Source organism: Lissotriton helveticus, chromosome 12 (genome assembly GCF_964261635.1).
Source record: "Lissotriton helveticus chromosome 12, aLisHel1.1, whole genome shotgun sequence".
NCBI lineage: Eukaryota > Metazoa > Chordata > Amphibia > Caudata > Salamandridae > Lissotriton > Lissotriton helveticus.
Window position 1 is genome coordinate 819462913 of NC_136073.1, and position 26446 is coordinate 819489358.

The window sequence follows — 26446 nt, forward strand, 5'->3', positions numbered from 1 at the left end:
AGGCAGGGGTGCCCTTGCTCGCCTCTGCTGTTTGCCATGTATATGGATCCTTTAATTCGCAGGATAGAGCTATGTCCAGACATTATTCCACTGAACACAATGTTGGGATCCTGTAAGATACTTGCATATGCCGATGATGTGGCGGTGATAACACCAAACCCCACAGAGGCAATTGCTACGATAGAGGGGGAGGCCCGTAAGTTTGGACAGGTATCTGGTTACGCCCTGAATACCTTAAAGACCCAGATTATCAAGAACTCAATGGCTATCTGTAACGATAATCGTGTTGTACATGAAGGGGTCTATTTAGGAATTAACATCACAGCAGATCTAGATAAATTGGTGGAAAAAAACATAGCTCCAATTATAGGCAAAGTGAAGAAAGATCTAGACCGTTATGAAAATCTGCATTTATCATTAGTAGGACGTGTGAATATTATCAAAATGATGGTTTTGCCTAAATTTCTATATATCTTTAGAGCGATTCCACTATTCTTCGATAACAAGTGGTTCAAAATCTGCGAGCAATTGATTAACCGCTTCGTTTGGGCAAGAGGTAAGACGCGGAGGGCTCTGAGGTATATGTCGCTCCCGCGGGAAAGAGGGGGCTGGTCTCTGCCTGATTTAAAACTCTATTATTGGGCAGCGGCATTACAATATATGGTGGGTTTGGTTGGAGGAGCAGAAAAGGAGGGCTGGCATGATTTTGGATCACTTGTTATTTATGGTTTGGCACTTGGTATGAATGCTGAGAATGCTTTTTTGAGATTTTCTGAGGGTAGTTATTTTAAAAGAACACGTTTTAAGACTGTAATCGCTGCACATAATATTTGGAAAGGAATTTCAAAAAAGGTGGGAATTGGGAAGTATAGTTTTTATACTAGATTAAAAAATAATCCATCGCTCCCTAGTGAGGTCTTCTCGGATAATGTATTCCAAGAATGGGACAGGCGGGGGATAAGAAAAGTCGGAGATATGATGGGTCCCTATGGCATAGTACAATTCGCTGAATTGCAAAAGAGGTTTAATTTGGATACTAAACATTTTTTCAAATATCTTCAAATTAGAAGCTGTCTTGTAAATAAGCAGGGAGGTGCATCGGGTTTCCAAAGAAATGCAATAATGGATCTTATGGAAAAAGGTATTGAATGCACGATTAAAAGATTTTATTTAGAGATGACGAAAATAAAGAAGGACGATTTAGAGAAATGGGGAGATAAATGGTCCATGGACTTAAATTTGGATATGGATGCGGGCAGGGACATTTTCACTGAATCAATAGAAATGGGCAGGATAGCGCTATGTTCATCGGCTCTTCAAGCCCAGCATTATAAGATATTATATCATTTGTATTACACGCCTGCTAAGATTGCCCAGTGGGGTGGTATGACTGGAAATACCTGTTTTAGATGTGGGAATGCAGATGCAGATCTCTAACATATTTTTGTAAGTTGTCCCCAATTGGATAAACTGAAACAAGATATCACGAATTTTTTTCAGATTGCTATGACCTCGAATATAGAATTAACACCAGCTGTTATGTTATTGGGGATTAGTATTGGTGAGCAACCGAATTGTAAATATTTTCTATTTGTTGCAATGGCGATCTTGAGGTTGATTGTGGCATCGGCTTGGCTAGACCCTAATCCTCCAACATATCATCAATGGTTAGGCAAAGTAATGTCTATACAAAAATTAGAAACAGCTATATATGCCAGAAGGGGGAAGAATGGTAAGAAAATGGGAATACAGATTTGGGAACCCTTCATTCGATGGAAAGTAGGCCTAGGCCCTCAGGGGGGGGGGGGAATAGTTTGCTTATTATATGATTTTGTTCACTGTCTGTAATATTATGCTTAATTCCTTACTGTAAATGGATTGTAATTAATGTGCCCTGTTATAAATAAAATGTGGGGGGGGAAAGAAAAACCAATAAAATGTTAAAAAAAAAAAAAAAAAAAAAGAAACAGAAGTGTCAGTATTGCTCACGTTCGGCCACATAGCTCGCAAATACTCTCATTTTAGGAATGCCGCCCTAATTGTACAGTATTCGTCTATCTTCCTGCTCAGAAGCAATGGCTAAGGAAGACAGTTTTTTGTGTAAAAACTTGCAAACCTAAAGCGACTATTTCTAATAACATAACTGAATCAACAGGTAGTGTAAACTCAGCAAATACATAGTGAAAAGGACTTAAAATATCACCTAGACATTTTATATTTCATAAATGCATCATCAAGCCAAGTATGGCTATGTTCAACAGGCAACACCCAAAGAAGAAAGAGAAAATAGAATAGTGTGATCACTGTGACACTTAAGAATAAAGATAAAAGGTTGCCAGTAATGTCTAAAAATGAAAAAGACTATTTGAAACAGAAAGTAGTGCAGTTTCTGCAGGGCACCTAAGGTGGAAACCAGGTTGAATAGGAAACAGAAGACTGCAAGACTGAAGGAATGCTGACAGCAGGTGGTAAAAAATACTTTCCTGAGTTCTTTAAAGAAGCAAGGGCAGAGAGATCTGAAATCAGAAAAATCATAAGGAACAAGAGAGGGGTTTTCAAAAGTGGAGGAATGTTTGCCGACTTGAAAAGGGAAGGAAATATTCCAGAGGATAGAGAAAGATTGAAAAAGTAGACCAAGCGAGAGATCAAAAGTGGAAACAGAGGTTTAACTCGTTTTAAAGGGAGAGGATCTGAAGGAGTAGCTGGGGGCCTACAGCCAGTAGATCGGTTAAGTCGCTGGCTCTGACTCAGACTAGAAGCAGGCTAAGAGAGTAGCAGAGAATTCTTTGAAAAAGTGTTTTTCAGCTGAGGCCTAGTGCCTGAAAAAGTGTACTTCTAGCCCCTTCAGTTTCAAGAATTGACTGGAATGGTTGTTTATGCACTACTCATTTTAGCATAGATCCGTTTCCATGTTTTGAGTCAAATTGGCACTTTATTTATGCCATTTTGATTTGTTTTACTTCAAGTTTTCTTTGAGGGTTCTTTATAATGAGATTTGTTTAAAGTTGAGGGATAAATAACCATTTTAAAGCAGGATTGCAAATTATAGTAGATACTTTACAAGCCTCTTGTATGACAAGTTATGGCTGAGCATGTGCAGTATAGCCAAATCCACCTGCTGAGCTCGTTGTAATATCGGTTGGATAGCCTCCACAGCCTTGGCTGAGTGTGTTCAGGTCAGCCAAACCCACTGTCACTCTTCGACTTACAATAGCATGGATAATGTCCCCACTCGTAGCCAAGCGTGTGGAGGATTGCCAAATCTACCTGCACTCCTCTGTTTACTATAGATGGAATCACCTCCCCAGGACCCTCTGCACAAGTGCAAAAATACCGCCAGTGCACACTGTTGGGCAGAGGTAGACTTCTTGCCGCCTTGGCATGTAAGACCTGTATGTAGCACTAAGGCAGTAAGAGGCCACATCTGCAGAGAAGATCCTCCCTCCTACCAACAATGCAGTGTTCTGTTTAGCAGGAAGCTCCCTCCAATATATACCTATTGAATACTTGGCACCATTAACTGCTGGGAGCTTCATCCCTCCCCACATGTCTACATGACTTGTGTTGCTGTTTGCTCTGCAGAAGCCCTTCTGACCTAGGTATCTGTACGACCTGCCTTACTGTAAACTCCGCAGGTAGATCCTCCTCACACACTAGGATTTTATTTCTTGTTCAAACTAATCTTTGCAAGGATATCACTTTCTCAGATTTTACTTGCATTACTTTACCCCTTGAGAGAACTCTAGAATAAGGCCATGGGTGCCTTTGATGGATGGGTCATGGCAGATCCCTTCTACCTGGGAAAACAGTGCAAAAGGGCCAATATGGCCCTGTATAGGAGCTAAATTACTGTAAGGAGTTTCCACTCCCTCCACGGGCTAAGTGATCATCAGCAATGTAGTTCTGTAGGAAGCTTCCTCAAAGACGTTACAATACATTAGCTCCATCTCAACGTTTGACCTTCAGAGCACTTACGCGAGTTCTTGGGTAGGCCTGGTCCAATGCTCACATTCAGCACTTTGCCGTTGTTCTTCAGTAGAGCAACATCGCCGTGCTGCACCTGGAATTGAATGTGACGGGATCCTGCAGCCCCCCAGGGAGCCCATCCATCCTTCTTCACTTTAAACTCCAGCCTAGCATACAAAAGAGATAATCGTGAGACCTACGCAAGCACCATACATGGCACGTATTTGTCCCACATATCCCAGTACTCCTTCCTCCCCCGGTCAGACCATATCAATGATCTGTAAATTAATGATGAAATCCAAAAGGATTAGGCTTGTGGAAACAATACAGATAACCAAAAAATAGTTATCGTCCTTAAACTGGTACTTTTTGCATCACCTGGACAAATTCACATTAACCCAAAAATCATCACACCATGTAATGTCCAGGTCAGTTGGGTACTCTCACCAATACAAAAATAGGCTACACCATAGATTTGATTTGGGATAATTCATGCAAATTGGTCAAGGAGCCCCTAAGTTTTAGTCCCCTCAAAATGTGATCCTTTGATGAATTACAACCTTTACTAGATCTTGCTTTTACACAATCTACATCAAGCCATTACACATCCCCTTGCCGAAGTACTGGCTGGATTCAATAAACATGTTTAGACATGCAGTATCTTTTTATTATAAATTCATGACCTGACCCTCAAAAAACACTGGATGCTCATTGAAAACTGGATAGATGCCACCTTGCGGAACTTCAGAAGCATCAATCTGCCAGTGAATAGACTTAATTATTTAAAGAATACCTGAAACAAATATACCATCAAATGGCCCCAAGTAAATAAGACACACTCCTATGTGTCTAAAAGTCAAAAGAAGAATTTGATGTTTGAAAATCAAATAAGACTCCCTGGAAGAGCAAACAATATTGATCAAACAGTCCTGGGGAAGACCTCATAAGAAAACGCATCGACAAAACCAACAGGCTGTACATCATAAACTTGATTCAATTTAGGCGGTATTAGATTTAGCATAATGTTGTTTTTGTCAGCTTGGCACAGAGGCTGAGCCTATCTTTATCACATGACGTGGGTGTATGGAAGATTCTCTTGTGCAATGATCTTTTCAGGATGCCTTGATTCTGCACACCTGGTTTAATTCTAAATGCCTAGGCCTCAAGCAATAATGTAGTTTCATACTGACTGCTATCCACAGGACGCCTGCACTCTACCACTTCGCTAATGCCATCCTCAGCTACATCAGTATCTTGGGAAATCCACTGCCTCCATGTACCCTACCTACATATTGCTATCTACTGCCCCATGCGCACAGCTCCCTCGTCAAGCTGTGTTTGCCATATTACCCATGTACTGTTCCTTCATACCTGGTGCCATATTCAGCACCTGTGCTCACTAGCTTGTATAAATGTGCAAGTGGGCTTGCACACTTTTAGCCACTTGGCACACAGCACTTAAGAAATTCACCTCAATGCCCAATGCCATCCACAGTACCCATCCAGTCTATACTTTAACTTCACTGCCACCCAGAGAACCCAACTACCTGCCCAATACCATCAAAAACACACTAGGACTCCATCTGGTGGCATCCAACTGATGAGGACCGAGGGTGTTAACCAGTAGCAGGCGCAACATCTGGGCACCTCAACTCCTTGTCCAGTACCATTCAAAGCACCTGTGCTCCCTACTTGCCCATCCAATGCCATCCAAGTGCCTCGTTCACCTTACACCCAATGCCATCCAAACCACTTCATCCACTGTATATCATAGAACTCATGTGCCTGGCCTCAAAAGCGGATTTCATCCAGAGCACTCTACCTCACCTTCCAGTGCCAGCCAGTGCCAGCCACAGCATCGGTGACCTCTCTTCCTTCAAGCTCACCACCACCACCTGTGACTCAGACATTTGTCATGGCCCATGAAAGGAAAAACCTAAAGACCTGGTGCGTCAAAAAGGCCTTTTCCTGAGCAGCTCTGTCTCTGCGGATATTGCCTCAGCGCAAAGAAACCGATATAAAAAATATTAACAAAACATCACAACACATTTTTGACCAGAACACCTCAGGTTGACCATACCTCTTCACCTGGAGGATATCCTAAAAAGTTGTCTTGTTGTCTCGGTGTGGTATCTGAACAGACCCCCCACCCCCCCTTGACCCCCTCCCCCCAATCCATGTGCTACCCTGTCAAACTCACATGTTGTTGAACCTTAGTTGCAGTTGCTTCTGGGTTCTTTCCTCATAACGCTTGTACAGAAGGCTCAGGAACTCAGTCTTAAACATGGACTCCAGGACGCTATCGTACTGTGCCTCGTGAATGATGAAAAAGTCGTCCTGCAGAGTACTTGTGGTAGAGGAGGCCGGGTAGACAGTGTGAGCAAAATTTTAAATAAACATAATCACAACTCTTGCATTTACCTGCCTGAGACGTTCTCCTCAACCCGGATCCTCTTCCTGACCACCTCCACTATTGTAAGCGGTATCCTCATGTTCTTGTCCCCATCTTGTGCAACCCAGTGCTCCCACTTATCTGCATTAGCCACTCACTCACACTGCACATGGTTAGCAGCATCTCACCACATGCCCCACATACAGCAGATATTCTCCCCCTCTTTCTATCCACCCCAGGATTCACTGATCCACTCCATTCTTCACTCCCTATTGTAAGCAGTCTTTCCACCTTCCCACCATCTCCAGGAGCCCACATTCAGGGGCCTCATAAATCAACACTCCTCAGGCAATGCTTGCATCATCTCTCTTTCCCAGCAGCATCTACTCTCAAATTCTGCATCCCCAGGAACACCTTGCTGACTCGACTTCCAAAACTTCCACCCCATAGCCTCTGTAGCACATGCTCCTACTTGTCGATCTCCGGAACCACTTGCATTACCCCCCCCCCCCCATTCTGACCACTCCTTTCAGCTCTCACACACAAGTCACCCTTGCCAAATTCACATTTTCAGGAGCCTACTGCCCAACTTTCCCAAGAAACTTCTTACTCCCAATTCCCGCAATCCACTTGACCCCCCCTGTTCTATCCCCAGGTGTTCCTTGCTTTCCGTCCTAGATGCCCTCTACCCCACACCCCATATTAGAGTGATCCATCATCAGCGCTTACCCCCATTGTCAAGGACCTTTGACGATGGAGGTACAGACTTTTCCTCCTACTCAGAAGCTTCTATTTTGACCACTTTCGGGCAGGAATAGGACTCTAAACATACTTTTTTTAGTTCCAAAAGTTATAATTCACACCAAACAGTAATTTAGTCAAAAGATTAATCAACATCACAGCAGGTTCTTTCTCAGCTCAGCATTCCATCATGAGAAGTCCCTTACCCATCTCACCAGGTCAGGAGTTCCTTTAACCTAAGGCTCATTCTCAACAGCCACTTCTCTGCCCCATCTGTAGCACCAACATGCCCTAGTTCAAATTCTGAGAAACCTCTTGCCCCCACCTCTAATGTCCAGGAGCCGCTTTTCCAGGTTCCCACTCTAGGGGTGACGAGCACTCCTAAACCTTAGTTTCCCTGCTAGTCAAGCGAAGGACGCTCTTCTCCCCCCTGCCCAGCCTGCACCACTATTTCCTGTCCTCCATCTTCTGCCCCACTGTTCCCTGTCCCTCATTTTTCTCTTTTAAGGGCTCACTGTATCTTCCCTGCACGAGGCAGTGGGCGGCTACTTTCATTACCTGAGTGAGACACACTGGATCTTCTCCAGTTCAATCTTCCGTTTCAGGACCTCCTTGATCATGCCTTTTTCGGGCCCTTGCTTCACCTTCTCTCGGCCAATCAGATACAGCAACTTGGGCGTCAGGATCAGGTCTCGCTTCACAGTCTACGGGCAAAGAAAACTGATGAGAACTGCTCCCAGCATCTTTGAGCAGAGATCTTCAGCGCCTACTGAGCATAGCATTGTAATCCTACAAGTGGAAGATTCATTAGCAATAACTGCGCCCACTCTTCGCATTTCATAAGTGCCTATGAACATTTCTCCTACACACAACTGGAGGCAACCAGGGCTACAGCCTAATCAATAGACCAGAATCTGCCACGTTGGACTTACCTGCCTCAGTAAGGCTATCAGTAATAGGGCATTGGTTGCAGATCAGGTGCGCCGGACGCTTGAACGGCTGCCATGCCTGATGGGACATTCAGATGAACCAAACTTATAGGCAAATCAACCCATGCAGGCCAACAAGTGGAAGAGACATTTGTGCCAGCAAGAGCTATGCCCTTGATGCTGCCCACTGCTTTCACATCTCCAGGCCTACCTTGAACCTACGGTCGTATTTAGTCACTGTGTCAGAGAAGTCGACGCGTTCTCTGCGCCCAACAAACTGCTTCAGCTCTGGCCGGTTCTCTATCCCGATGTAGTCGCCCACAAAATTTCTGTTGATGCTGTTGCGTCGGCGCTCCTTCTTGTTTAGAACAATGTTTGATGCTGCGAGAGAGTGAGGAAGAGCATCAGCGGAGGACTCAAGGTAATCCATGTAGGGTAAAGGAAGTTCAACAAACTCACTTTCTTATTTGCATTCTGGTACATACGCTTCGGGTTTTCCTTTGACAAATACAGGACTAAGTACCACATTGCAAATCCTAGACAGGATAACCTACCCCACCAGAGACCTCTGCAAATGTGTATGTGGAGTTAGTATCGGTCGCTCCTTGCTGTCCTGAAGTGGACATGAGGACGCAGAACAATAAGGAATTTTCCAATATATGTGGTTCTCTCATAGTTATGCGGTTAGTAGAAAGAATGGGTCCTGATTCAGGGTTTGATGATAAATTGGCCATTACTCAAATGAAGTAACATCATACTTTGCCGCAGGAATGAAAAGTGTACATCACTTCAAATTAGAATTTGAAAAACGTGGGCTAAAAGTGCATTAATTTAATGGAATGATCTGGGTTTATCCAGATTAATGAATCATTTTGCAGCAAATCACAATTCTGGAGCAAACTGAAAAACAAACGAATTACTCAAAATACTGGAAATCAAGAACATACATACACACACTGTGAGAAGGTGGCCTGGTATATGATGCTTACTAGTTCTAGTGATCACCTTATACCATGCCAAGCAACCCTTATGATGATTGGTTGTAAGTCAACCTTATAGACCAGCTATCCTAGTAGCGTGGACAAAGCAGTCTTAGGCTAAACTCTGTAAAGGCATGTGAAGCAAGCTGTTTTACCATACACAATCCCCTTGAATACCAAATGAAAGGACACCACACAGATATATTGAAAATATATATTTATTTATTTACTACAAATATCCCCTATACTCTTTATGAGCACAGAAGCAAATGCATTAAAACAAAACACCGTTTAAATACACAAAAGTTGCACAATATGGATGAGCCCTAGGGGCCACTTAAACCATATACTAAAATAGTGGTATAAGAACCACCAATCTGAAAGGAAATAGGCCTAGGGCCTGGGGAATCGCTGGAGCTGTTCGGGACTAACAGTGAAGAAGTCGGGAAAGGCCCGCGGGACTCGGGTGCAGTGCTTAAAGTGCACGCATGCACCAATGCAATGTCAATGGTGCGTAAAAGTTACAAAGTTACTGTTTTAGGAACCTTCCGACTGACCTAGAAGAACAAAACTTTAGATCTAGGCACTAGAGGTGTGTACCAGTGTAGGAACACCGGCGTTGCTGAGTTACCTCACCCACAGGAAGCGGGTGCACAGGTGCCAAGTAGTGTCGGGTTTCGTCGCGCAGGTCGATGGTGCCTGGAGATGAAGATGCTGCAGGCGGGTCGTCGAGGAGAGTTCCGGTGGATCCAAGGATGGATCTGAAGATGTGAAGACCTGAAAGCAGAGGGGACAATGTTCAAAGTCACTAGCCAGTGACTACCGTGGAACCAGGATGGAACCAGGCGATGTCGGGTGCAAACAGGTGAAGAGGTGCAGCTTGTCTCCGCAGCCACGTGGACACGAAGAGGTCGAGGACGTCCAGGAGTCTATCACGAGCTGTCCCACGAAGGCTCTAGCTGATGGCGGTGTCGGCAACTTGATTGGAGCAAACAGGCCTTGGGTAATGCAAGCCACGCAGGAAGTGAAGAAAGCTTATTTCTCGGACCAGCAAGGTCAGAGGGGCTGCTCCTTTTTACAGGAGCGAGGGCCAGTCTGGAGCAACCAGACCAGCGGTTTAGATCGTAGATTTCGTCGCCAAGATGGCCACTAGCCGCGTGGCAAGTGACCGGGATGACGCGTCGAGTGGCAAAGTGCAAAAGGGCCCCCCGCTGATCGTGGAGATGCTGGGGGGCTGATCTTCGGTGCAGATGCTGCTCGGTGGTGGGGCTTCTCAAACCCCAAAGCACAGCATCGAGGGTGCCTCGGGTGCTGTGCAGCCAGCTTCTCAGTGGTCTTTCAAGATGGCCGGTCCCACGTCTCTCGATGCCTCCACGGGTCTCTTCTTTTCAGGGACTGTGGATCGGGCTGTGAGATGTCTGGGAATCCAGGTCTTGTTGGGCTCTGGGCTCGGGCTCAGGCGGCGGCAAAGCAGACGTCGAGTTGCTGGTTGGTGCCTGTATTCACAGGGTGGTCTCTCCTTGGCCACAAGGGAGATTCTCTTCAGTCTTCTGTGCAGCAGAATGTCGAAGTCCAGTTTTCCTCTTAGTTTCAAGTCGAGTTCAGGATGATCTGAAGTCTTGGGAGACAGCTCCTGCTCTTATTCCAAATCTAGGGGCCGGATTACCTGCTAGGCCCCTCCTCTGGGTGGGACCAGGAAGGGGGGTGGTTACACCCCCTTTCCTTTGTCCAGCTTCGCGCCAAGACTGGGGCTGGAGAGCCCCAGCACCGATTTGAACTGGCATATGCACAGGGACACCTTGTGTGCCCCAGGCATGTCTCATTCTATTCAGCCCTGTCCTACCCAATACACAAAATCCTGTCTGGGGTGGTGCTAGCACCTCCCAAGGCAGGAAACCCTTTGTCCAAGCCTCCCTCGCTGGAAGGACTCCCAGCAGCAGGAGGTCAGACTTGTGTCTGTGGTGGCAGCATCCATTTTGTTTTAAAAAAAATGTTTTTATTGATTTTAACATATTTATTCCCCCCCCGGACAGTTATACATTCTGTACATTAACATCATGAATTTGACGTTGTGTTTGTCATATTTCAGAATACATTATAGAGAATTTACAAAATATATTCCAAGGATCACGAAGAACCAATTAAAGCAATAACTTAAATACATTACAACATTGATAATAAATCAGTTTTGTAGATCTCGCCAGTGTGTGAGAGGAGTCCAGATTTTCATGCCCCTTTCGCGTCGCCGTCTACCTTTCCGCTTATATATAGCTATCTCGATATTATGCACAGCTAAAAGCCTGGCTAGCCACTGTTGAAAAGTGGGCGGTAGCGGGTCTAGCCAAGCCGAGGCTAGACATAGTCTTCAAACAGCCATAGCAACAAATATAAACTCGTGACCGTTCAAGATTATCTGTATATTCCACCCCAAGTACCATTACCTCTGGTGACAAGGCGACCTTTCTATGAAGAACCAAAGTTAAGAACCTCTATATTTTGTATCAAAGGTATTAACACCGGGCAAGAGGCAAAGATATGGATGCAGTCTGCTTTAGATAGGTTGCATCTCGGGCAGCAGGTCCCCTTACCGGTTCCCCATTTTGCGATCTTATCGGGTGTATAGTAAAGAAAAAAACAGGTTTTGTAAAATTGTGCCTGGAGTTTGGTAGAAATAAGGATGGTTTGAGCTAGCTGATAAGAATATAGGAATCCTTCTTTAGAGATCTTGAGTTTACTTTGCCATCTCGTTGCCGTTTTATCTAGATCGTCAGGTAACCTATCCAGCAATGACACAAACTCCACCGATTGTATGTTTCTTAGAATGTATAATTGTCTCTACTACAGTAGATTCTTTCCAGAGTGTCCTTGCTCCAGCTTTGTGAATTAAGAAGTCCCTAATTTGGAGATATTTAAAAAAATCCCGCCAGTCTGAACCAAATTCTCCCTTTAGAGCATCAAAAGATTTAATCCCCTGGTTAGTATAAAAATCCCCTAATTGTGTTATTCCCAAATTATACCATTTATTAACGCAGTTATCTTTAAAGATTGTTGGTGGAAGAATTGGGTTATTTAGTACCGGAGTGTAATATGAGAATCGTCCTATTCAAAATACTTTTTTTACAGCCTTCCAAACCTTAAAACAACTATAAAGAGTTTTGAATTTGACCTTTTTGTGGTAACTGTCGTGTATGTGTCTCCAAAAATAGCCATAACAGGAATTCCCCCCCAATAGCTGAAAGATTGAAGCGGTATGTACCTCTGTTTTGTTCCCCTCTTGCAATAATTCCTTACTGTAGAGTAATACACATGACCAGTAATATCTCTTTAAATTGGGAAGTGCCAACCCACCTCTGTCCTTAGGAAGGGTAAGATATCTATATGCCCATCGGGGTTGCGCGTATGACCATATAAATCCTGAAAAAGTACGTTCCATTACTGTGAACCACTGATTAGAAAATTCTAGACAAACTGCTCTGAATAAATATAATATTTTGGGAAAGTACACCATTTTAATTGCATTTGCTCTTCCAAAAATGGACAGGTGGAGGTTGTCTAACCGTCGTAGATCCTTTTGTATCGTATTCAGCATTGGCTTAAGATTTATGTCTACAACTTCCTCTAACTTTGAAGAAATTGTGACACCCAGGTATGTCGCTCCCTTCACCACCCTAGGATCATCCATTACAATTGTATGATTTAGGACAATTTGTGTCTTTTCCTGATTTAACGTGTAACCAGAAACCAGCCCAAATTTCCTAGCCTCGGCCTCAATGATCAGCATTGCTACTGTGGGATCTGCGGTAACTATAGCAATATCATCAGCATATGCTAATGTTTTTGTCGGGTACCCCTGTGATATAATGGGGGTTATCTGATTGTTTTTCTCCAAATAGCGAAAAGGAATCTATATATATTGCAAAGAGCAATGACGAGCAAGGGCACCCCTGGCGAGTTCCCCTGGAGACGGCAATTTCCTTAGTTAGGCTTCCATTGACAGATACAACAGCCCTATGATTATTATACATCTTTTGTATCGCCTGAATAAATTTCGTTTGAAATCCCATCATTGCCATTGCTTTCCAAAGAAACTGCCAGGAGACCCTATCAAAGGCCTTCTCTGCATCCAAAAGGATCAGGGCCATAGGGTCTCCTGTAGTTTCTGTTCCGTCAAAAAGTGTAATAACCCTCTGGATATGATTTATCGGTGACCTTCCAGGGACAAAACCATGCTGACTGTTGACTATCACTTTGTGTATTATAGGTGCAATTCGGTTTGCCAAGATTGGAGTATATTTTAGAATCCGTATTTATAAGGGTTATAGGGCGATATGATCCTAAATGTTCTGGGGGTTTCCCCTTTTTAGCAAAAATCACAATTTTGGCCCTAGACCAGGAACTGGGAGGTTCCCCCCGGAAAAGATATGAATAATCAAATCCCTAAATATGTGTTTAATTTTGTCTATAAATGTGCCATAAAACTCTGAAGGTATGCTATCCAGACCTGTTGCCTTTCCTTTAGGGAGGCTCTTGACCGCGGTCAATACCTCTTCCATTGTTCGGAGTTTCCTCTAGAGCCAGCTGCGTATTTACCTCAAGCTTTACGACTTCACAATTCTCTAAGTACCTTTCTATTGCTATAACGTCTTCCTTGCCGTTATCCGTGTATAATTCATTATAAAACCTCCAAAATGCTTGCTTAATCAACTCTGGGTCTTTTAACTGGCCTTCCACTGGGTCAATAATCTCCCTTATTAGATTAGCATTGACCTGTTGTCGCAATCGCACCGCCAATTGATGCCCCACTTGCTCATTGAATTCATATATTAATTCTTTTCGTGCCGTGGCTTTCCGAATTGCCTTATCTGAAAACATATTAGTGATTGCTGCCTTGGCAACCGCTACTTGGGCTAAGGTGTTAGAGATGTCCCCAGTTGTATCTCTATTGCTAGTAACACTAATGAGTCCTACTCCTGCTGAAATAAGCTCATCCTGCAACCCCTGCATCTCCTCTTTCTCTCGCCTGTTTGCTCTGAGGGAATATGACCTAGTCTCACCCTGGACCCCTGCTTTCAACGTGTCCCAAACAACCTCTATTGATGTACTATTGATGTTTTCTGTTAGGAACTTGGGTATCCAGTCTTTCATGTGGATACAATACTGAGGGTCGTTCAGTAATGCTTTTTCAAATGACCACAGGCTAGGCTCTGATTTAACTAGTCTAATAGTCAGTGTACATAAAAGGGGGTTGTGGTCCGATAGTACCCGAGGCAATTTAACAGTTTGGGAATTCCTGACTAGTGAATTTGAAAGTAAAATATAGTCAATTCTGGCATGCGTGCGGTGTGGATTGGAATAAAAGGTATAGCCAAGGTCACCGGTGTTGGGGTTTGAAGTCTGCCAGCTATCCACGAGTCCATGTATAAGACACAGATCTTTAAGAGAGCGGAATACTTTGGGTTTACGTCCTTTATAGACCCAGTCATCGTTTAAGGACCAGTTGACCGGTAGGTTTATATTGAAGTCCCCACAGACCAACACCGGAAGAGGCCAGTGTGATAGTTCGTTAGAGACCTCATCGAAAACCCCGGGGTCATCTGTATTGCTCCCATAAATAGCACAAATTGTCATTTTTTGCCCTGTTTGATAACTGCATTCGGTGATGGCCAAACTTATCAGTTTTAGATTTGTTAAACACCAATCCACTCCCTTTAGCCAGAATAGCAACCCCTCAAATTTTAACACCTTGTGAGGTAGCACACACCAATTCATATACTAGTGTATTTAACAGCTGGGACCCTTCAATATGAGTTTCCTGCATACATATAACATTGGCTCCCCAGTTTTGTAGGCCAATTGCAACCATTTGTCTTTTTTTGAGATCGTTCAGTCCGCAAATATTCAGAGATAGTATTTTTATCCCAGCCATACTGCTAATAAAAGAGTACCATATGTTTTATCCCAGACAGTCTGGTTTCCTGTGATCTCTTTAAGTATTTCCATATTTCTTTTTGACATAAATTTACTCCCCTGTATGTCCAACCTGTCCGGCCTTCCCCCCTCCCCTTTCCCCCCCCCCCCCTCCCCCCACCATCTTTGAAGGTTACCTGGCCTATCTGGACCAGGGGTGCGACATCCGCGCAAACGGGCTCTGCGAGCTAGGCTAGTTTATTAGTATAAGTAGTATGCTTATCTTTTGTAGTTGACCATAAGCCTACATTTCATAATAATTATCAAACTTAATTTCCCTATACCAATCTGCCATTCTGCTAAAAGTCCACGCTTCCCCAATATATCCCTTCTACTTGATACAAATTATAATAGTTAATTCATCTTATATATTCCTTTTACTACAAGTCTTTAAATCGGATTTAGATTATTTCCCTGGATTTCGAGAAGCTGTCTCTGAGATTTCTCGAAGATAGTCTTCCGCCTGTATTTCGCTGTTAAAGCTTCTTGTTGCACCTTTAAATATAATTTTCAGGCGTGCCGGATTTTGCAAGAATACTTTTGCTCCAGCTTTTTCAAAGGGTCCAAATAGCTGACGCATTTTCCATCTTCGCTCCACAGTGGCGTGAGCGAAGTCCGGTCTGACAAAAAAATTTGAACCCCTTATGCTCTCTTTGGGTGGCAGGGCTTGCAAGATCGTAGATTTTTTCCCGAAGGAGAAAATTTCCAAAGCAGACCAGCATTGCCCTGGGATATTGATTTTGCTTGTTAATGTTTTTTGATAACATTAGGGGGAAGCGATGGGCTCGCTGGACTTCCCTTCCCATATCCCAGGCTTCCAATTCCGGAAATCGGTTTCAAGGTTCTCAGTACGAGTTTCCACCATGGCCATTCTTGCAGAAATCTCGGAGCAGATACTGCCCACTTTCTTCACAGCGCCTTGTAATTTTTCAATGGCCATGCGGTTCTTTTGGCTGTCTTTTTTCACATCCTCATGGAAGTTTTTTATTGAGCTAAGCACCTGGCTCAGCGAGGGCTCCGTAGTTTTTAGGTGTCGATCTTTGTTTTCTTGAAAGTTCGGAGTTTGACATGGTGTTTCTCCTGATGATTCAATCCTTGGGCTTCTTCTGGGGGGATTAGGTCTACTTTTGACCTAGTCCGTATTATTTCCAGGATCTGTGGTTTCCTCGTTCAATAAGTTTCGTTCTCTTTTGTGTTTTGACCTTTTTTTCCCCTGCTCCTTTTTTTCCCCTGGATGGTGATTTTGCTAGATAATCTTGAGTCATTGGAGCCAGAGATCTCCAAAGATACGGCGCCCCTTCGAGAGCTAGGACTTGATTCTCTTTAATTGCTCAATTGACTTGACTCACTAGAGATAGACATCCCTGTTTCATATACCTCAGATTCGGAATCTTCATCCGAGAGAGAGTGATTGGCTGGGTGGGATTCTTTCCCCACTGAAAGATCTTGCGAATTGGGAGAATTGGGAAAAGGGATAAGGTCCTTCGTTTCCTGGTTCACTTTTTTTTTGTTGATTAAATTGTTCCATTTGTTCTCTCTGATTTGATGTTACTGCGTCTATTTCTATAGAAGCCCTTGTCTCTTGCTGGGACTCATTTGAGTCAGCATTCCAAGTTCCTTTGCCAGTACCTATAGTTCCACTTTTCTCCAAGTTAGTTGGAGGCATAAATTGAGTATCCTTACAGCTTATATTCCGCCCCTCAGAGTTCTTGTTCTGCATTTGGATCTGTATTTTTCCCCCATTATTTGGTGCGTCACTCCGGCAATCCTTATGCAGAGGGCTGAATATATTAGAGATTCTTGGTTGGGATGACTCAATTATGCCGGTATTTTTTGCAATTGCCTTTAAGTTTTTAATAGTCTGTAATCTCTGCGCTTTTTTAATCATTAGTTCCAGTTTGGCATCTTCCTCTAATTCACCCTCTCTTCCTCCTTCTTATTGCCAGCCTCTTTCTCCTTTTCTTTCTCTTTCTCCTTCTCTTTCTCCTTTCGTTTGGTTTTTTCTCTTTCTTTTTCCAGTTTTTTTCCATATTTTTATCTTTAATTTTTCCTTTCTCTTTTTCTTGAACCCAATTTCTTGCCAGGTCTTTTACCGGGTCTTTTGCCAGGTCTTTCTCCTTTGCTCTGGTTCCTGGTTTCAGGGCCTTTATGTTTGTTACTTGTATGTTGGGCAAGTGTCAGCACAGTTTCTGCATTCTCAAGGTCTTGTAGGGTAGATATCTCTCCCTGTAGAAGCTCACCTACTCCATCCCCTTTTTCCTTCTTAGGAGTGGAGTTATTTGCTGCCCCGGTTTGTATTTTCTGACCTTTTTGCTCCTTTTGCAGGGTGAGTTCCTCCCCTCTGTCCTCCTTGTCCTCCCTGCTCTCTCCAGTATTCCTTTCCATATCCGAAGCTTTATAGGGCTTAGAGGGCGTCACAAAACCTTTTTGATAGTTTACGGACGTCCGTACACCCCAACGACCTCCTCCCTGGAAATTTCTCTTGCGCCTGTAAAAGGATTGCTTCAAGATAGTATTGCGTCTCCTTTGACCTTTCAGATAAGTTTTCAGCTCTCTCTGTAAGGAGGCAGTATTGAGAGTATTGCGAGGGTAACTGTTCCCTATTTGGAGCTTTATTTGAGGTTTTGCTGATATACCAGAAAAAGATATAAACACAGATATTAATACAGGGATAGTATTAGTCACTATTTCAGTCCCAAATAAAAGCAATGAGGCAGATGAATCAGCACAAATTCCAGTTCCAGCTGCAGCTTCAATTGCTTCAATTGCAGAAAGCGATTGAGAAAGAAACTACCTCTCCTTCGTTTTAAATCTGCTTCTGCTGCTTCTATTTCCAAGCACCATTTGCCTTTTGCCTTTCCCAGCCCTTTTCAACGCAGGGTAGAGCGTCTCCCTGGCAACAGGACACGTGGGGTGTGCTCAACCACGCAGCGCGCGTAAGATTTAAAGCCCAATATTCTCCCGTCTGCAGATGACGTCTGGGACCCCACGGAGGAGGACGGGGAGGGAAGCTCCGGCGTCTCAAAGGCAGAGAAAGACGGTAAGAAATAAGGGAAGTTACTGCAAGTTACAGCAGTCAGTAAAGTTAAATTGAAATGTATAAAAGACAAAGGCTTCAGTCAAGGCTTTTAACACAAGAGCGATGGCCAGGAAAATCTATTCAGGAAATTAGTAGGCACAAGCAATCTTTGACGGCAGGTCAGTGATACAAAATCGGCACTGCTACGCTGAGGCTCTGACCCAAAAAGCCGTCCAGGGATAATTTTAGACAAAAAAGGACGAGCAGTCACTGTAACAAACCAGCAAAACAGTGAAACAGTCATACACAGTCAGTGACAGATGGCACATACAAATATCTACTCCTGCATTTCAATACGATGTAGATGCGAAATACAAATATGAAAAACTACTTGCAGCCGAGGTCGAGATCAAGGGAACAGTCCAGCCCGAACTGCCAAGCCATGTCTTCCCTGGACCAGAAACAAGCATCCTGGGAGCGGTTTCGGATTCATAATCCTCATCAGCCAGGCTATCTTGAATCCAGTGGCCAAGTGAGCAAGGGACTCACGTCTGAGCATACCCTGCCACACTTAGGGCGAACAAAGCGATACAAAAGGGGATGATGGATGGAGCGTTTTGAGCAAATCAAACACTCACCCCCAGTCAACTGATGTGGGTTTAATCCATCACCATTCTTTAGCCCACTCAGCCCTAAGTGTGGCAGGGTATGCTCAGACGCGAGTCCCTTGCTCACTTTGCCACTGGATTCAAGCAAGCCGGGCTGAAGACGGCTGGAATGCCAGAAACCGGTCCTCGGAAGCTTGTTTCCAGTCCAGGGAAGACATGGCTTGGCAGTTCGGGCTGGACTGTTCCCATAAGGCACAGGGTCAGACTGATTTGCATATAGCCATGTCTGAACTGGGGTGGCTGAGTGAACTAAAGAATGGTGATGGATTAAACCCAGATCAGTTGACTGGGGGTGAGTGTTTGATTTGTTCAAACGCTCCGTCCATCATCCCCTTTTGTATCGCTTGGAAACACCTATGCCCTGGGTACCTGGGGTACACTGTTACAGGGGCCAACAAGGTGAACCAGTTTCAATTCGTAATGCACCTAGTGTGCATTGGCATTAATTTAGAGAGAGAACAGCAGGCTGTGGGTCTGATTAGCAGGCCCACAGCCAAATTAAGTCATAAACCCGTGAAGCAAAAAGCAAAAATTTGGGGTGACCATAGGATAGCAGACCCTACTCTCCTACACAAACCCCCCAAACGCAGGGACATTAGACTAACCTTGACCAGTTGTGTCTTCATGTTCTAAGTGGAAGTACCTGGACAGATCATCTGCATTACCATGGTCAGTCCCTGGGCGGTGCTCCACTGTAAAGTCCATCCCCTGTAGGGAAATGGACCACCTGAGCAGTTTGGGGTTTTCACCCTTCATCTGATTAAACCATAAGAGGGGCTTATGGTCGGTCTGAATCTTGAAGTGAGTGCCAAACAAGTATGGTCTCAACTTCTTCAGGGCCCACACCACAGCAAAGCCCTCCCTCTCAATGGCTGACCAACGTTTCTCTCTGGGGGTAAGCCTTCTGCTAATAAAAGCAATGGGCTGGTCTTGACCATGTACATTAAGTTGTGAAAGCACAGCTCCCACTCCCAACTCAGAAGCATCTGTTTGGACAATGAACTCTCTTGAATAGTCAGGACTCTTCAGGATAGGTGCAGAGCACATGCCCTTCTTCAGGTCATCAAATGCCTTTTGACAGTTTACTGTCCACTGAACCTTTTTGGGCATCTTCTTTGATGTCAGATCATTAAGAGGAGTCACAATGGACCCATAGTTCTTAAACTTCCTGTAGTACCCAGTCAGGCCCAAGAAAGCTCGGACCTGAGTCTGGGTAGTTGGAGGGGACCAGTCCTTTATGGTCTGGATCTTACTCTCCAGTGGTTGAACTTGGCCTCCACCTACAAGGTGGCCCAAGTATACAACTTTACTCTGCCCTATCTGGCACTTTGTGGCCTTGATAGCGAGGCCTGCCTTTTGCAGAGACTCTGCGGTACAAAAGGGGGTGGTGATGGACGGAGCATCTGAATCAATCAAACACTCACACCCAGTCAAAAGATCTGGGTTTAATCCATCACCGTTTTTAGCCCACTCTGCCACCCCAGTTCAGACATGGCTATATGCAAATCAGTCTTACCCTGTGCCTCATGGGAACAGTCCAGCCCGAACTGCCAAGCCATGTCTTCCCTGGACCGGAAACAAGCTTCCGAGGACCGGTGTCTGGCATTCCAGCCGTCTTCAGCCCGGCTTGCTTGAATCCAGTGGCAAAGTGAGCAAGGGACTCACGTCTGAGCATACCCTGCCACACTTATGGCGGCCAAAAGTGGTACAAAAGGGGGTGGTGATGGACTGAGCATCTGAATCAATCAAACACTCACACCCAGTCAAAAGATCTGGGTTTAATCCATCACAGTTTTTTAGCCCACTCTGCCACCCCAGTTCAGACATGGCTATATGCAAATCAGTCTGACCCTGTGCCTCATGGGAACAGTCCAGCCCGAACTGCCAAGCCATGTCTTCCCTGGACCGGAAACAAGCTTCCGAGGACCGGTTTCTGGCATTCCAGCCGTCTTCAGCCCGGCTTGCTTGAATCCAGTGGCAAAGTGAGCAAGGGACTCACGTCTGAGCATACCCTGCCACACTTATGGCGGCCAAAAGCGGTACAAAAGGGGGTGGTGATGGACGGAGCATCTGAATCAATCAAACACTCACACCCAGTCAAAAGATCTGGGTTTAATCCATCACCGTTTTTTAGCCCACTCTGCCACCCCAGTTCAGACATGGCTATATGCAAATCAGTCTGACCCTGTGCCTCATGGGAACAGTCCAGCCCGAACTGCCAAGCCATGTCTTCCCTGGACCGGAAACAAGCTTCCGAGGACCGGTTTCTGGCATTCCAGCCGTCTTCAGCCCGGCTTGCTTGAATCCAGTGGCAAAGTGAGCAAGGGACTCACGTCTGAGCATACCCTGCCACACTTATGGCGGCCAAAAGCGGTACAAAAGGGGGTGGTGATGGACGGAGCATCTGAATCAATCAAACACTCACACCCAGTCAAAAGATCTGGGTTTAATCCATCACCGTTTTTTAGTCCACTCTGCCACCAGTACTTGGATGCTTGATTCCGGTCTGGGAAAGACATGGCTTGGTAGTTCGGACTGGACTGTTCCCATGAGGCACAGGGTCAGAGCTGATTTGCATATAGCCAGTGTCTAACCCAGGGTGGTGTGGAGTGCAAAAAAACGATGGATTTAGGCCCAGATCCTTGTACTGGGGTGAATGTATGACATTGTTCTACATTCTGTCCATCAACTGTGTTTTTTGCAATTTCACCCCGAGTGGGCTGGGGATGCTCAGACGTGAGTCCCAGGCTCTCCTCACCACTGGAGTCAAGCTATCCAGGCTGATGAAGGCTGATAGCCAGAAACCGGTACTTGGATGCTTGATTCCGGTCTGGGAAAGACATGGCTTGGTAGTTCGGACTGGACTGTTCCCATGAGGCACAGGGTCAGAGCTGATTTGCATATAGCCAGTGTCTAACCCAGGGTGGTGTGGAGTGCAAAAAAACGATGGATTTAGGCCCAGATCCTTGTACTGGGGTGAATGTATGACATTGTTCTACATTCTGTCCATCAACTGTGTTTTTTGCTTTTGCAGAGACTCTAGCACTTCCTTCAGGTGGACCAGGTGATCCTCCCAGGTGGAGCTGTAGACAGCAATACATTCCAGATATGCTGCGCAAAAGTCATCCAACCCAGTAAGGACATGATTCACCAACCTTTGGAAGGTGGCAGGTGCATTTTTCAAACCAAAGGGCATCACCACAAATTGGTAATGCCCACCTGGGGTAGAAAATGCAGTTTTGGCTTTAGACTCCTCAGCTATCCTGATTTGCCAATAGGCAGCTGTCAAGTCAAATGTGCTCAAATATTTGGCAGAAGCCAATTTGACTATGAGCTAATCTGCCCAAGGAATATGGTGTGCATCTGTCCTGGTGACAGCATTGAGTCCTCTGTAATCCACACATAACCTCATCTCTCTCTTGCCATCTTTGGTGTGAGGTTTGGGTACCAGAACCACTGGGCTAGCCCAGGGGCTCTCTGAAGGCTCAATAACACCTAATTCCAGCATCTTTTGCACCTCAGTCTTTATACAGTCCCTGACATGGTCAGGTTGCCTGTAAATCTTGTTTTTGGAATGAAATGAAAAGAGTCTTATATCGCGCTACTAAGCCCGAAGGCATCAAGGCGCCTACTAGAAACCATAAAAAGAAAAGAAGACAGTAACTACAGATACGCCCTTACAAACAACCATGTTTTCAGTGCTTTCCGAAAAAGCAGAACGGAAGACAGATTTAATTTCGCCAGGAAGGATATTCCAAAGCCTAGGGGCAATTGAGGAAAAAGCCCTACCGCCCCATTTATTCCTGCGAAAGCGAGGAACAGCCAACAAGTTCTTTGAAGAGGAGCGTAAGTCTCTGCCTGATACATAGGGAAGCAGCAGTTTCTTAACACCCCCCGCCCCCTTACCAGAGAGTGCACTGTAGGTCAGGCAAAGTGTTTTAAAAATAATCCTCGATTCAATAGGAAGCCAATGTAGGGCTTTCCTGGCTGCCGTTGCGGACGCAAGTTTGGGCGCATCCAGCACGAATTTCGCTGCCGCATTTTGGGCAGTCTGAAGACGCTGTATCAACTCTTATTCATGCCGGAGTATAGAGCGTTACAGTAATCAAGTCGCGAAGCGACAAGTGCTACCACCACTTGCTTCCGCGCCTGAGGAGATAGGTAGTGTTTTATTTTTCGGAGTATTTTAATAATACCCCAGCAGGTAGCAACAGTTCTGTTGACTTGTAGAGTCATAGAGAGGGCGGGCTCAATCATTACTCCCAGGTTCCGTGCCGACTCCGTATGGACAGGTCCCCAGCGAGGGCGGCCACCATTCAGGTGACCAGATGTTATTGTTTGTGCCGAACACCAAGATCTCAGTCTTCTCACCGTTCAACTTTAGTGAATTGTAAATCATCCACTGGGACACTGCTTCCATGCAGTTCCTAAAGTTGAACGGTGAAGAGTTGCCGAGATGGGAAAGGGAAACCAAGATCTGTGTCTCATCAGCATAAGGGACTATCGCCATCCCAAAAGATCTAACCAGCCTGGCAAGCGGGGTCATGTAGATGTTAAACAGGGTCGGACTTAATGCCGACCCCTATGGGACCCGGCATTGCACAGGAAGGGATGGAGATAGAAACTCGCCCAGCTTGACCCTCTGTTCCCTCTGGTCCAAAAAGGAGGCCAACAGACTCAGAGCCGCCCCTTCCACCCCTATCTCCCTCAGACGAGATGTTAAAACCGAAGGGGATAGGGTATCAAAGGCGGCTGTCAGGTCTAAAAGGACCAGGATGGTGGTATGTCCCTGGTCTACCTCCATACGGATGTTATTCAAAACGACCGTGAGGGCTGACTCAGTACTGTGATGCCTCCTGAAACCATGTTGAGATTGATCTAATAGACCCGAGGAGTCAAGAAAAGCCGCCAGATGTTGATTTAGGTAAGTCTCCATCATCTTTGCTGGAGCTGGAAGCAAAGAAATTGGGCGGTAATTCTTAAGCACCTAGGGATCTAGTGTTGGCTTCTTTAGCAATGGTCTGACCACCGCCCTCTTCCATTGAGAAGGAAAAGTGCCCTCTCTCATAGCCCTATTCATGACATCCAGCAATAGGGGCAATAGGGGGTCTCTACACTCCTTCAGAACTTTAAGAGGACATGGGTCCAGTGGGGACCCCGATCTTATCTTACTTAAGAGCAGGTCAAGCTCCTGATAAGATAGAGGCGGAAACTCGGACAAGGTCCTAGCGGTGGTAAAAAACGCCTCCTTCAAGGACAGAGAAGGGAGAATGGGCGGATGAGGGGTGCCTAATCTTTGTAATTCAAGATTCGAATAGATGTCAGCGATCTTCGAATGGAAGAATCCTGCGATTTTATCACAGAATTCCTGGGTACTTACTACAGGATCCGGCATCTGTAATGTACAAAGCGAGTCCACTATTTTAAAAAGATCCCTAGGAGAGGAAAGAGCCATTGTCAGATTTGCAAAGTACTCTTGCTTCACTTTAATGATCTCCAACTTATACTCCTTAAGGAGTTTCTTGTGTTTATCCCTCTCCTTCATGTTCCAACTCATCCTCCAAACCCTTTCTTGCTTCCTGCACCCCTGTCTCATACGTCGAAGAGGCTCAGAGAACCAGGGTGCTGAGGGTTTCTTCCTCGCAGAATAGCAAGAAGAAATAGGAGCCAGCGCATCTACTGCTGCGCTGATGGCTTTAGACAAATCAGAGGCGGCCAAATTGACATCCTCATAAAGATCAGCATTATAAGTTTGCATCAAAGGGGCCAACGAGGCACTCGTGATTTTCCTGAGATTCCTCCTAAATTTGATTAGACTGGAAGCACCAGACTTTGCCAGCCTTGATGCGACCCGAAGCTCCAGAGGAACGGCAAAGTGATCGGACCAGGCCAATGGGATGGGATCGTCTATTTTGAGCCTATCATCATTAGAAAATACCGCATCCAGTATGTGGCCCGCTGATGAGTAGGCTGTTTGACCAGTTGCACAAGCTCACAAGCAGATAGCGAGTCCAGAAGGGCTAGGGAATCTTTAGAGTCAGAGTTATCTAAGTGAAAGTTCAAATCACCCAGCACTGTCAGATTTGCGGATCCAAAATAAGGCTCTAGAATATTAAGAAGGGACTGACTAAAATCGTCCCTAGACCCAGGCGGTCTATATACCAGGATACCCCCAAAAGGAACGTCATCGGGAGATTTTATAAGAAATTGGAGGGCTTGAAAAAGGTCGGAATGCCTGGAAAGGTGAGTGGTGTATGGGAGGTCTTATAAAGGATTCCAAGGCCGCCTCCTCTACGCCCCACTCTATCCAGTCTAGAGAGAGAATACCCATCCGGCACAGCCTCTACCAAATCAGGTCCCGAAGACTCCGTGGCCCAGGTTTCGGTCAGAAACACCCAAGTGGGCTTTCTTACTGTGACAAAATCATGAAAGGCGATATTGTTTTTCACTAGAGATCTAGTGTTAATCAGAAAGCCCAATTCTTTCCCGGGAGGCAGCGTGTGGGAAGTGGCAGGACCAAGGAAGGGCCTAAGAGAGCAAACTGTCGATGACTTACCTCGCATATTAAAACAGTTACAGTAAAAAGCGTCTCGGAGAGTCTCCGGAGAACACGAGAAGTGGCAAGGCAACCATGCAGGTTTCAAACGAGTAAGATCCTGATAAGAATACAAAGGTCCTGCCAGGGGAGACATAGTAAGTGCCGTCAGGGACCAGAGTCTCACGCCCTATAGCCCGGACGGGCACAGACGGGCTGGACTCTGGCGTGACTACGGCGTCACTACGGCGCAAACGCTGCACGTAATAGTGGCCACTTTATATGCAGGTCAGCGTGTCCTTGTGACAGCTGGTCTGCTAACCCAAATGGCGCCGTCAGGCGTCCAAGTCTCCCCCCAAGATGGCCGCCAAAAGCGAGCGATCACTCAAGGGACCCGCAAAGGAAGACTGTCACCAGTGTCCACCACATGGGTACACCAGTTAGTCTGTCTGGGTGTCAATGAGAACATATGTCGGTATGACTGCAAAACTTGTCTACAGTCATTTTGCTGATGTTCAGTGAGGCTGCCATCTAAGGCCACACCATCAACTGAGCCATCTTCAGGGTTCTGAGTCAGCAGGTCTGGGAGAGGGTCACTCTCTTCCTCCTGCCCCTCATCTGTAGCCATGAGCAAGCCCATGTATGCCATGTCAAGATATGCCTTCAATCTGTTAACATGGAGCACCCTGTGGGGGCTCCTGGGAGTTCCTAGGTCCACCAAGTAGGTAACCTCTCCCTTCTTTTCAATGATAGTATGGGGTCCATACCATTTGTCTTGGAGTGCTGCTGGGGCCACTGGCTCCAACACCCATACTTTCTGTCCAGGCTGGTACTCAGTCAAGACATCCCTTTGGTCATGCCAAGCTTTCTGTAATTCTTGGCTGGCCTCAAGGTTTTTGGATGCCTTCTCCATATACTCAGCCATCCTGGAGCGGAGACCAAGTACATAGTCCACTATGTCTTGCTTGGGTTTTCTGAGAGGTAACTCAAATCCTTCCCTCACTAAACACAGGGGTCCTCTTACAGGGTGCCCAAACAACAATTCAAAGAGGCTGAAGCCAACCCCCTTTTGTGGGACCTCTCTGTAAGCAAACAGAAGGCAGGGTAGAAGGATGTCCCATCTTCGCCTGAGCTTTTCTGGTAATACTTTGATCATACCCTTTAGGGTCTTGTTGAACCTTTCAACAAGCCCATTACATTGAGACAACTTCTGACCATTGAGAGCTCTCCAGGTCATTGCCCAACAAAC

The 26446-nt window shown here is 45.4% G+C and overlaps 1 protein-coding gene across 1 annotated transcript in view; it reads right to left on the minus strand.

The window, feature by feature from the left end:
- LOC144799119 (unconventional myosin-Ie-like) overlaps positions 1-26446 on the minus strand; it is a 232423-nt gene that overhangs the window by 24505 nt on the left and 181472 nt on the right. The window contains exons 21-24 of the mRNA XM_078670315.1: positions 8240-8409; positions 7658-7803; positions 6167-6313; positions 3976-4133 (exon numbers count right to left, since the gene is read on the minus strand). Coding sequence (XP_078526441.1) covers positions 3976-4133; positions 6167-6313; positions 7658-7803; positions 8240-8409 — 621 coding nt within the window. The remainder of the gene's footprint in view (positions 1-3975; positions 4134-6166; positions 6314-7657; positions 7804-8239; positions 8410-26446) is intronic.